The sequence below is a fragment of the Panthera leo genome, chromosome A3 (genome assembly GCF_018350215.1).
Source record: "Panthera leo isolate Ple1 chromosome A3, P.leo_Ple1_pat1.1, whole genome shotgun sequence".
NCBI lineage: Eukaryota > Metazoa > Chordata > Mammalia > Carnivora > Felidae > Panthera > Panthera leo.
The window spans coordinates 18,658,470-18,671,902 of NC_056681.1; the positions used below are offsets into that span (position 1 = coordinate 18,658,470).

Genomic DNA, 13,433 nt, shown 5'->3' on the forward strand with positions numbered 1-13,433 from the left:
GCTTGTTGTCCTCTTACGACCCACCATTCCTTAGGGCCCTACTAAAACCTTACCTATTCTGTGAAATCCAAGCTGTTCTTGCTTTTTGCACTCTTGCTGGACTTAAGGTTACTGTCACACCAATTAGAATTTAACCTGCAGCGTTTCTAGTAAAAATGTTTTGTGTTGCTTTCCCTACACGAATGTAAGCCCCTGAGACTGGGCATCTCGTTTGATGCTACTTTTGTACCCTCACATACTTGGTGATTTGAAAAGTGATTTGCTTCTTGCTAGAACCTCTCCCTTGTGCCTAGCTAAATAGAACTAAATCAGGTGGTTGGTTGAGGTTGGGGGTGACTAGGGTTGACAATTTTTGAAATTTTCCCTAAGAAAAAAATTTTTAGTTATCTGAGTCTCTGACATGAAAGAGAATGAATTAAAATGGCCTTCTTTGAAGGATAATTTGAGAAAATTCCAAGTAGCTGAGAACAGATGGTTGTTATGGAAGTGTGTTTGGCAAGCAGATTTAGTTTATATCTGTGTGTATCTGTATACACGGAGTGTTGATACACACATGATCGTGCTTATGCACAATCTCTGTTTAGAAAAGTCCTGATTTCCTAGTTTCCGTCCTGCTTTGATGTGTATTTTGGAAATGCTATTCCCTTTTCCTTTTATTGGGATAGAGTAAAGCCTGTTCTCAGTGTTTTGATGATAATCAGTTTTTTTTTAAAGGAATTATTCTTTTCTTTCTTCTTTTTCTTTATTTTTTTTAAGTTCATCTATTTATTTTGAGAGAGACAGCACAAGTGGGGGAAGGGCAGCTACAGAGGGAGAGAGAGGAGCCCAAGCAGGCCCTGTGCTGCCAGCACAGAGCCCGATGTGGGGGCTCGAACCCACAGAGTTGTGAGATAATAACCTGAGCCAAAAGTAAGAATTGGATGCTTAACCAGGTGAGCCACCCAGGCACTCCTCTTTCCTTTTTTTTTTTTTTTTTTTTTTTAATTTTTTTTTTTTAACGTTTATTTATTTTTGAGACAGAGAGAGACAGGGCATGAACGGGGGAGGGGCAGAGAGAGAGGGAGACACAGAATCGGAAGCAGGCTCCAGGCTCTGAGCCATTAGCCCAGAGCCCAATGCAGGGTTCGAACTCACGGACCGCAAGATCGTGACCTGAGCTGAAGTCAGACGCTTAACCGACTGAGCCACCCAGGTGCCCCCCCCCCTTTTTTTTTTTTTAATGTTCATTCACTTTTGAGAGAGAGAGAGACAGGGAGGGGTGTGAGCCAGGGAGGGGCAGAGAGAGAGGAAGACACAGAATCCAAAGCAGGCTCCAGGCTCTGAGCTGTGAGCACAGAGCCTGATGTGGGGCTTGAACTCACCAAACACAAGATCATGACCTGAGCCAAAGTCAAATGCTTACCTGACTGAGTCACCCAGGCACCCCTCACTGATTTTTTTTTTTTTTAATTCCAGTATTCATTGCTCTTCCTATAAAAGATAAGTTGAGGGGTGCCTGGGTGGCTCAGTCAGTTAAGCGGCCGACTTTGGCTCAGGTCATGATCTCGCAGTCCGTGAGTTCGAGCCCCGCGTCAGGCTCTGTGCTGACAGCTCAGAGCCTGGAGCCTGTTTCAGATTCTGTATCTCCCTCTCTCTGACCCTCCCCTGTTCATGCTCTGTCTCTCCCTGTCTCAAAAATAAATAAAACGTTAAAAAAAAAAAATACCTTAAAAAAAAAAAAAAAGGTAAGTTGAAATTTTATTTCACGTTCCTTAATTTTTACTTGAAAATTTTCTATGGTGAAGAATGTTTGAAGCCCTCCATCCTTTTATTTATTTTTTTCTTAAAGTTTATTTATTTATTTAGAGAGCACATGTGCAAGCAGGAGAGGGGCAGAGAGACAGAGAGAGAAGGAATCCCAAGCACACTCCATGCCCAGTGAGGAGCCCAACGTGGGGCTTGATCCCACAAACTGCAAGATCATGACCTGAGCTGAAATCAAGGGTCAGTCACACAACCAACTGAGCCACCCAGGTTCCCTTGAAGCCCTTCATCCTTTTAATACTCAGAGTAAAGTACTGTCCTTTCTTGTCCGTGTGTTAACGTTTCCTTGGATTTGGCTGGTCCTAGTAAAAACTCCAAATAACATTATCAAAATCCTCCCACTAAAACCCATCTTTTTTCTATTCTTAATGGTAGATAAGAATAAGAATGTTTGAAGCATTCTAATAGTGAGGAAGACATAATTGTTCCTGTCAGTACATGTGTACATGTATGAATGCTCCCTGGTTAGTCTGGGTTCTACAGACTTGGGAGTGGGTAGGAAAGGTAGTCAGAAATTATGAAAGTTTAGTGCTGGTTAACAGAGATCTAACTCAGATGTCGCTGCACTTTCAGAGGCTCTCCTAATTTGCCGAAGTGCCCTGTTTTGAATTGTGGGATTTCAGCAGGTTCTCAGCACTTGCTTTATGCTGATATTACCATTTATATTGCAAAATCTCTTAACATTATTTATTCAAAAATATTTCTTGAGGACCTACTACCTGCCAAGGACTGTTTTGTGCTGGAGATAACATCAAGGATCAAAAGAGGCAAAACTCCCTGCTCTCACAGAGGGAGCATGCAATAAATGGAGAGGGGACCTACGAAATCCATGCAGCTGATCTCCTCTTCACATTTGCTGGATTCTGAACCTGTGGGAGAGGAGGCCAAACAGCCAAGCTCCGAGTTAGTTTCCAAAGGGTGGAAATACCTAGGTAGAGGCTGGGAACAAACCTAAAAAGTAATAAAATTGCGTAGTATATCAATGGTGGTAATTGCTGTGAGAAAAAAAATCAGGAGAGGAGTGATGTGGAATTGAGGAGTGAGGGTTGCAGTTTTAATTAGGGTGGTCTGTTTTGGCCTCACCAAGGTAACATTTGAGCAAAGAATTGAAGGCAGTAAAGGAGTGAGGGAATCTTGAGAGGGAGGCATTTTAGGCGGAGGGAATAGCCTGTGCAGAGTCTCTGAGGTAGAAATGGGCCACTAGTGTGTGTGAGGAACACGCAGGGAGACCTGAAAGGTGATAGGAGATGGGACGTTTGGTGAGCTCCAGCAGGGTTTGTTGTAGGCCTTTAAAAGATGTTTGATTTTATTCTAAAAGAGAAGCCTTGTAAGCAGGTTAGGCAAAAGACATAATAATGGCAGTTCTGAATGTTGTATTGTGAATAGACTAGTTGGGCAGGAGTGGAAGCAGGGAAACTAGGTAGAAGGCAGTTGGGAATAACCTGGGTGAGAAATGAAGGTGATTTAGACCAGGGTAGAAGCATTGGAGGTGGTGAGAAATTGCTGGATTCTGTACATATTTTGAAGATATAGCCAACACGATTTCTTGGCTAATCAGACACAGTGTGTGGAGAGATAGGAGGAATCAAGAATTACACCAAGATTTTTGGTTTGAACACCAAGAAGGATAGAATTCACTCAGTTGGGAGAAAACTGTAGATGGAATGGGTAGGGAAGGGAAGTTGGCTAGGATAGCAGGAGTTTACATTTTAGACATTTTAAGTGTGAAATACCTCTGAGATATTCAAGTGGAGATGGCAGGTAACAATTAGATATATGAGTCTATGAATCGAGGGGGGTTCTGAGCTGGATACATAAACTTGGCTGGTGTCATGATGTAGCCCTTATTTAAAACCTCAAGACTGGACAAGATCACCAGAAAAATGAGTATGAATTGAAAAGAGTAAAAAGTAGGCCCTAGGGAGTTCCTGGAATGAGAGTTGATGTGGGAGGATTCCTTCTTCCAGGGAAGAGACAGTAGGTCGTGGCAGGGCAACACTCATTGCAAAGGGAAAAAAAAAGAGAATGTGTCTTTAAAGACATCAGATATCTGTGAAAGCAACAAGAATTAGATTAACTAAAATTCCAGACAGTGATGAGCTATTTATTACTAGATGAGCCGGCAGTTGCGAACTATTTCTTCTCTGGAAACATTCCTCAGTTCTAGGTGCAGGTTGAGGATCAGGCTTGGCTCAAACAGACTTCTCTGGGTTGAAGAGAAACCATCACCATCTGCCCCTGCTGGTGAAATGATTGGAAACTAGAAGATCCCCAAAGCAAAGGGCTCTCCCCAGGACATTGAGGAGTTCTGGGGTAGCCCAAGAAGTTAGTGGCTCATTCAGAAGGCAGATTGAAATCTCACAGTATCATGGTACCTATAGGGAAAATCTCACTAAAGGGATGGACTTAGTGTAGAAAAACTAACTCTCCCTGAAGAGAGGTTTTTAAGAGGGGCACCTGGGTGGCTCAGTCTGTTAAGTGTTCGACTCTTGATCTCAGCTCAGGTCGTGATCTCACCTGAGATTCATGAGATTGAGCCCTGAGTCAGGCTCTGTGCTGACAGTGCGGAGCCTGCCTGGGATTCTCTTTATATCTCTCTCTCTCTCTCTCTCTCTCTCTCTCTCTCCCCCTCCCTCGCTCGCACTTGCTCTCTCTCTCTCTCTCTTTCTCTGTCTCTCAAAATAAATAAATAAATTTTAAAAAAGAGAGTGAGAGATTTTTAACTTACTTGGGATTGGAGACTCCAGGGCTCAGGAATAGAAAGACCTGCCACATTCAGTCAGTGGCCCTGGACATTCATGCTTGAGAAACAGGGTAAAACAAGAGATGAATCTTTAAAAAAAATTTTTTTAATGTTTATTTATTTTTGAGAGAGACAGAGACAGAATGCGAGTGGGTTGGGGGCAGAGAGAGAGGGAGACACGGAATCCGAAGCAGGCTCCAGGCTCCGAGCCGTCAGCACAGAGCCCAATGCAGAGCTCAAACTCATGAGCTGTAAGATCATGACCCAAGCTGAAGTTAGACGCTCAACCAACTGAGCCACCCAGGTACCCCTGCTAAGCAAGAGATAAATCTTAACAGTAACCCAGGCCTGACCCAATTCAGTGTCTCATTGGACCCAGGGACCACCCCCTCTCTCAGAGAAAATAGGAAATAGTTGTGGAAAATATTGTTAGGAGCTGCTAAGGTTCCTTTATTCACAGTATCTACCATAAGTAAAAAACTATTGCACATTTGAAAAAGCTGGAAAAAATGTGACTAAAAAGTAGAAGTAATATATAATAGAAGCAGACCCTAGATGATCCAGGTAGTGGACTTAACAGAAAAGAATTTTAAAATAACTGATTAACATGTGAAAGAAAATAAAAGAAAATGAGCCAAAAAAATTTTAAAGTGAAGAATTCCAGTGAAGAAATGAATCTGTAAAGAGAATCGGTTCAACAGTCTGGACTGAAAATTCCAATTTAAAAAACTTAGAATACAGTGGATGACTTTAAAGGCAGATTAGAGGGGCGCCTGGTGGCTCAGGTGGTTAAGCGTCTAACTTTGGCTCAGGTTATGATCTTGCAGTTCATGAGTTTGAGCCCCATGTTGGGCTCTATGCTGACAGCTCCGAGCCTGGAGCCTGCTTCATAGTCTGTGTCTCCCTCTCTGCCCCTCCCCCGCTCACACTGTCTCTCAGTCTCTCAAAAATAAACATTAAAAATATATATATTTGTGTGTGTGTATAAATCTAAAAACTTTTTAAAATCTAAAAACTAAAAAATTAAAATAACCTGCAATAAAAATTAAAGCAGGTTAGATACAACAGAAGATAAGATTGGTGACTTTGAAGACAAATCAATAGAAAATTTCTGAACTGCCACATAGAAAAAAGAATGGAAAGAGCAGAACAAAGCATATGAAACAATTGGGGTGCAGTGAAAAAGTGCAATGTGTATCTCTGATTAGAGTCCTAGATGTGGAGGAGAGATTGGAGCAGAGGAGTGTTTGATGATAAAAGTAAATGGCCAACAACTCCCATAAACTGATGGGGGATATCAACCAATACATTCAGCATCAGGTAACTCCCAAGCAGGGAAAATACAAAAACAAAAACCATATTCAGGCACATCTGAAACTGTAGAAAACCAAAGACTTAAAATCCACTAGGTAAAAACTGACTACTAACGTTATATTAAATGGTACGATACCGAATGCTTTCCTGCTGAATTTGGGAGTAAGAAAAAAATCCCACTGTTATCTTTATATTCAGAAATGCAGGGGATACCTGGGTTTCTCAGTTAGTTAAGCATCCAACTTAGGCTCAGGTCATGATCTCACAGTTCGCGAGTTCGAGCCCTCTGTTGGGCTGTCTGGTATCAGCATCGAGCCTGCTTCGGATCCTCTGTCCCCCTCTCTCTCTGCCCCTCCCCCTCTTGCTCTCTCAAAAATAAATAAACATTAAAAAAAAAAAGAATATGTAACATAAATTTTAAAAAAGAGATACACTGGAGGTCCTGGCCATTGCTATAAGTAAACAAAGAAATAAAAAGTTTAAAAATTGGAACGGAAGAAGTACGATTCAGTATTTGTAGATGACATGACTGTGTGTGTTGAAAATTCAACAGAATTGACAAACCATTAGAATGAATAAATGTGGATTTAGCTAAATTGTTGGATACAAAGACAATATACATAAACATCTACTTTATTTCTGTGAACTAGCAGCATGAAATCAGGAAAGAAAAATTCTAAAATGCCATTTGTAACATCATCAAAAATATTAGATATTCTGGAATAGCTCTCAAAAGATATACAAGCCCTCTCTATATGAAAAACATTGCTGAGAGAAATTAAAGAAGACCTACATAAATAGAGCAATGTATGACATACATGTATTCAATATTGTTAAGATGTCTGCAGTTCATTCCCAGTCAGAATCTAAGCAGGGTGTTTTCTGCTGGAAATTGATGATAGAAACACAAAAGACCTAGAATAGCCAGGCAATCTTTCCGGAGAACTCAGTTGGAAGACTCACTGTAATCCAGACTTTTAATCACACTCCAGTAATGAAGACAAGGTAGTGTTGCTATAAAAACAAGTAGAACCAAACAGAGCTGCGCTGCTCCGTAGGGCTCCGACTAGCCCGATGTGGCTGTAAGCACTTGAAATATGGGTAGTCTGATCCGGATGGCCAACAGGCACATGAAAAGATGCTCAGCGTCGCTCCTTATCAGGGAAATACAAATCAAAACCACACTCAGATATCACCTCACACCAGTCAGAGTGGCCGAAATGAACAAATCAGGAGACTACAGATCCTGGAGAGGATGTGGAGAAACGGGAACCCTCTTGCACTGTTGGTGGGAATGCAAGCTGGTGCAGCTGCTCTGGAAAGCAGTGTGGAGGTTCCTCAGAAAATTAAAAATAGACCTACCCTATGACCCAGCAATAGCACTGCGAGGAATTTACCCAAGGGATACAGGAGTACTGATGCATAGAGGCACTTGTACCCCAATGTTTATAGCAGCACTCTCCACAATAGCCAAATTATGGAAAGAGCCTAAATGTCCATCAACTGATGAATGGATAAAGAAATTGTGGTTTATATACACAATGAAGTACTACAGGGCAAGTACTACTACTTCGTTCTTTCTCGAACGAAATATGGCCCTTTGTAGCAACATGGATGGAACTGGAGAGTGTGATGCTAAGTGAAATAAACCATACAGAGAAAGACAGATACCATATGGTTTCACTCTTATGTGGATCCCGAGAAACTTAACAGAAACCCATGGGGGAGGGGAAGGAAAAAAAAAAAAAAAAGAGGTTAGAGTGGGAGAGAGCCAAAGCATAAGAGACTCTTAAAAACTGAGAACAAACTGAGGGTTGATGGGGGGTGGGAGGGAGGGGAGGGTGGGTGATGGGTATTGAGGAGGGCACCTTTTGGGATGAGCACTGGGTGTTGTATGGAAACCAATTTGACAATAAACTTCATATATTGAAAAAAAAAACAAATATGGGTAGTCTGAATTCAGATGTGCTTTAAGTGTGAAGTACACATCGGATTTTAAAGACTTAATGAGTGAATATAAAGTATCTTATTAATAATTTTATATTGGTTATACATTGAAATAATAAATTTTTGCATACATTGCTTTAAATAAAATATTAAAATTCATTTCATCTGTTTATTTTTACTATTTTTATTTTTAGAGAGAGCACGAGTTGGGGAGGCGGGCAGAGGGAGAAAAAGAGAGAGAGAGAGAGAGAGAGAGAGAGAATCTCAAGCAGGCTCCATATTCAGCACGGAGCCCAATACAGGGCTCAATCCCACGACCCTGGGATCATGACCTGAGCTGAAATCAAGAGTTGGGAGCTCAACTGACTGAGCCCCTATTTTTACTTTTTTAAAAAGGTGGCTGCAAGAAAATTTTAAATTACTTTATGTGGCTTAATGAGTGACCTTTGTGGCAGCCATTGCTGCCACAACAACACTGCCACATTGCTGCCACATGATTCAACAACACACAAGAATGTATAAGAGAAAAGATTGATAAGGTGGATTATGTAGAACTTCTGTTCATCAAAAGACACATTTATAGAAGCAAAAGGTAAATCATAGATTGGCAGGTAATATTTGTAATCTGTATAACTGACAGGACACTTATTCAGAAATGTATAATGAACTCGTACAAATTTAAAAAAAGGACAATTTTTAAAATCGGCAAATGACATGAATGGAGCTTCACGGAGAGGTTATCCACACGGTCAGTAAGCATATGAAAAGGTGCTCAGCATCCTCAATTGCTAGGGAGATGTGAATTAAAGATGTGAATTAATTAAATTTATAGATGTGAATTTAGCCACAAGAATGGCCAAAATTTTAAAGATTGACAATATTAAGTCACCTGGAACTCCCGTACGTGGCTGGTGGGTATAAAAATTGTCAGAATCAGTTTGGAAAAAATTTTGACAACATTCATTAAAACTAAACATATAATCTACCTCATAACCTTGCAATTCCACTTTTCGGTATATATCCAAGATAAATGAGTGCATTTGTCCACCAAAATATACACAGTGTATATAAATGTTGGAAGCAACCCAAATATTCCTCAACAGCAGATAAATAAATGGTAGTATATTTATACAACTAAATACTATGCAGAAATACAGAAGAATGAACCACATACTATATAGTTCCATTTACATGAAGCTTAGTAGTAGGCAAAACTAATCAGTGGTAGTAGAAATCCGAATAGTGGTTACTTCCAGTGGGGGCGCGAGAGCCTCCCAGAACATTGGGAATGTTATGTAACTTGGTCTAGATGATATTTATACAAGTGGGTATGTGTATGTGTAAGAATTCATTGGTTGTACACTTGAGATCTCTATATACTGTATGTATGCCATACTTCAATAACTTTTAAAGTGTTATGTTAGCATATCTGGTAGTTCCTTGCTGAGGAGGACTATGGCTCATCTATTTCTGTAAGACCAGTGAATAAACCTAAAAGACAGTAAATAATGTGGAAGAAATTTAGGAAGGAAATGAAGTAGGAAATTAGGAAGGAGGTTTGTTCATTCATCTACTTTCTCTTAACCGGCACCTGTTCCTTTGTTGGTTGCAAGGTTGGGATAGTGATCTTTGGCTTAAGAAAACTACACCAGGCTCTGGCCCTTTGCTGTTGGCCATCCTGACAGTATGGCTAGGTCCCAGTGTATGAAGAAGGAGGAGAATTTTTAATTAAGTGACGTAGATTAAGAATATCTGTCTGCAGTCTGTAGCCCCGGTGAGTTAGATGCTTTATTTCCTCATGTATTTCCTCTCTCTTCCTCTTCCTTGTATTTAGCATTAACAAATATATACTGGTCACCCACTGGTGCCTGGCCTTTTCAGGGCTTTAGCTATAGCAGTGGATAAAACAAATAAGGATCCCTGCCCTCAGAAGGTTTACATTGTAATGGGAGAAGGCAGGCAACAGCCACCTGCCGCCTCTTCCTTTCCTTACTTGTGCTTAAGAATCAGGCAGAACACTTGAGCAGAAAAACAAAAGCTTAGTCTGTATCCCCATCCCTTCTTCCTACTATATGGTAGGCACAATCGACTTGTCTTCTTGTTGAGCAGTGGGAGTAGACTCTTGTCACTTTGGATTAACTTTGGCATGGCACCTAGCACCATGCCATGTGTCTAGGGGAATGTAATAAATATTTGTAACCTTTGGGAGCATCTGTCATCGCCTGCTAATCGCCATACTTTGTTTCTACCATCTGCCCTCCTCCTCTTTCTTTCGTTCTTCCTTTCTTTCTTTCAGTACTTTTCTGGAGAAAGTTTGATTTTACATACCTTTATATACCATTTTCTGTAATGGTGTGGCTCTGGGACAGGCGAACCCTGGAATGGGTAGGACCGAAGACAGTAGTAATGCAGCATGAAGTCATCCTTGGGGAAGTTCTGATCAGGAACCCAAGTTATTTTGGGAGCTACGGCTATTGTGATGAGCATTCTTCTCATTCTGTTCTGAGTACCCTGTTGTGGACAAATACTAGATCTGAGGAGGTCATATAGTACATACAAAACCTCTGAAATAGGATGGCACAAATAAAGTCCCAGAAAGAACATCAAACATAAGAGTGTTCTGACTCAACACATCCTTTTTAAGTTTGTAATTATTTAATCAAATACTCTGTAGAGAGATTTCATGGAGATCAGGAGCCTAGAAATGTTGATGTGTAGCCGGGGTAGAAAGGAAGAAATTAATTTGTTTTGAGTTAGGATTTATAGGCAAAGGATGATGGGTGAAACAGCCATTTCCAGACACAGAAGGGAAAGACGGTATCGTTTAGTAGAGAATAATTATGCCTTGCATTTGCATAGTGCTTACTGTTCCAAAAATATTTTCACATACCGTTTTATCCTCCCAGTAACCCAGTGAGATAAGTATATTTAACTCCTATTTTAATAGATTTGGAAACGAAGACGTGTTAATTGACTTACCCAAAGTCAGTAGCTTGTAGGTGTTAGAATTAGGACTCTTCGCTTCTAAGGCCCCCAGACTCCTTTTTGTTACACCTTTCTGAAAATTTTATGCAGCAACACGTAGGCAGGTTTGGCAGAAAAGGGAAGTCCTGGGACCAATTTTAGTGATCCTAAAGGCAGATCTGAAATTAAGAGTCTGAAAAGCCGCGTAACTTCTCTGCTTATGTGGAAGGGGAGGTGTTAGGTTGTGTCCAGACGTTAGAATGTTTGTGATCTTTTGATCACTCTGTGGACTGATAGGGAGGGAGGCCTCAGCACTCAATGGTGAACTTTCAGACCAAGTAGTACCTGCTATAGCGTTTCTTACAGAATTATTTCTTGGATTCTGTGGTGCCAGTAATTTTCTTTCTTCTTAACCTCTGTCTCCAGGAGCCTCCAGAAGATGACGCAAACATCATTGAGAAGATCCTGGCATCTAAGACCGTCCAGGAGGTTAGTGGCTTATGTGTCAGCTTTTATATCACAGGTTCTCCCCTCTGTGAAGAGATATTTGGCTAGACAACCTGGAATGGTCCTGATTGGCCAGAGTGAGAGCAAAGCAATGTCTGGCTAGTCATTCTTTTATTCTTTTATTCTTTATTATTCTTACCCCCATGGAAGATTTTAGGTCCTAAAATTCTTAAATATTTGAATATAGCCCCAAATAATTTTTTCCCTCCATTGTGATGCTAGCAGAAGGTATTTTTGTCCCTTAGTTTCTGCAGCCCAGGGAAAGTCCTCAGGGGGCCAAGAAGAGAACATGGAAAAAGAGCCATATTGAAAACATTTGGATATTGTTAAAATGTCAATACTACCCAAAGCAATCTACACGTTCAATGAAATCCCAATCAAAGTTGCACCAGCATTCTTCTCAAAGCTAGAACAAGCAATCCTAAAATTTGTATGGAACCACAAAAGACCCCAAATAGCCAAAGTAATATTGAAGAAGAAAACCAAAGCAGGAGGCATCACAATCCCAGACTTTAGCCTCTGCTACAAAGCTGTAGTCATCAAGACAGCATGGTATTGGCACAAAAATAGACACATAGACCAATGGAATAAAATAGAGACTCCAAAATTGGACCCACAAAAGAATGGCCAACTAATCTTTGACAAAGCAGGAAAGAATATCCAATGGAAAAAAGACAGTCTCTTTAACAAATGGTGCTGGGAGAACTGGACAGCAACATGCAGAAGAGTGAAACTAGGCCACTTTCTTACACCATTCACAAAAATAAACTCAAAATGGATGAAGGACCTGAATGTGAGACAGGAAACCATCAAAACCCTAGAGGAGAAAGCAGGGAAAAAAACCTCTCTGACCTCCGCCGCAGCAATTTCTTACTTGACACATCTCCAAAGGCAAGGGAATTAAAAGCAAAAATGAACTATTGAGACCTCATCAAGATAAAAAGCTTCTGCACTGCAAAGGAAACAGTCAACAAAACTAAAAGGCAACCGACGGAATGGGAAAAGATATTTGCAAATGACATATCGGACAAAGGGCTAGTATCCAAAATCTATAAAGAAGTCACCAAACTCCACGCCCAAAAACATAATCCAGTGAAGAAATGGGCGGAAGACATGAATAGGCATTTCTCTAAAGAAGACATCCAGATGGCCAACAGGTACATGAAAAGATGCTCAACGTCACTCCTCATCAGGGAAATACAAATCAAAACCACACTCAGATATCACCTCATGCCAGTCAGAGTGGCTAAAATGAACAAATCAGGAGACTATAGATGCTGGAGAGGATGTGGAGAAATGGGAGCCCTCTTGCACTGTTGGTGGGAATGCAAACTGGTGCAGCTGCTCTGGAAAACAGGGTGGAGGTTCCTCAAAATATTAAAAATAGATCCACCCTATGACCCAGCAATAGCAGTGTTAGGAATTTACCCAAGGGATACAGGAATGCTGACGCATAGGGGCACTTGTACCCCAATGTTTATAGCAGCACTTTCAACAATAGCCAAATTATGGAAAGAGCCTAAATGTCCATTGACTGATGAATGGATAAGGAAATTGCGGTTTATAAACACAATTGAATACTACGTGGCAATGAGAAAGAATGAAATCTGGCCTTTTGTAGCAACGTGGATGGAACTGGAGAGTGTTGTGCTAAGTGAAATAAGTCATACAGAGAAAGACAGATACCATATGTGTTCACTTTTATGTGGATCCTGAGAAAGTTAACAGAAGACCATGGGGGAGGGAAAGGGGGGAAAAATGTTACAGAGAGGGAAGAAGGCAAACCATAGAGACCCTTAAAAACAGAATAAACTGAGGGTTGATGGGGGGTGGGAGGGAGGGGAAAGTGGGTGATGGGCAATGAGGAGGGCACCTGTTGGGATGAGCACTGGGTGTTGTATGGAAACCAATTTGACAATAAACTTCATATTAAAAAAAATAATAAAATAAAACCACAGCTACAAAAAAAAAAAAAAAAAAAAAGAAAGAAAGAAAGAAAGGAAAACATTTGGAGGGTGGGTTCTTTAGATATCTCAGGACCATTGTGGAGATCCAGAGAGTATACCTGGAGTGAAAGATATGTTGTCACTGGTGACAACATAGTTTTATCTTCAAATATTTATGAGAGCAAACTTCCTTACTTTGAGAGTGGGCA

General features: G+C 40.7%; 1 protein-coding gene across 7 annotated transcripts in view; it reads left to right on the forward strand.

Moving 5' to 3' along the window:
• The window catches only part of CHD6 (chromodomain helicase DNA binding protein 6), a 205,853-nt gene that overhangs the window by 92,386 nt on the left and 100,034 nt on the right, over nt 1–13,433 (forward strand). For all 7 annotated transcript variants that reach the window (XM_042930946.1, XM_042930951.1, XM_042930952.1 and 4 more), the window contains exon 6: nt 11,198–11,260. In XM_042930946.1, coding sequence (XP_042786880.1) covers nt 11,198–11,260 — 63 coding nt within the window. The remainder of the gene's footprint in view (nt 1–11,197; nt 11,261–13,433) is intronic.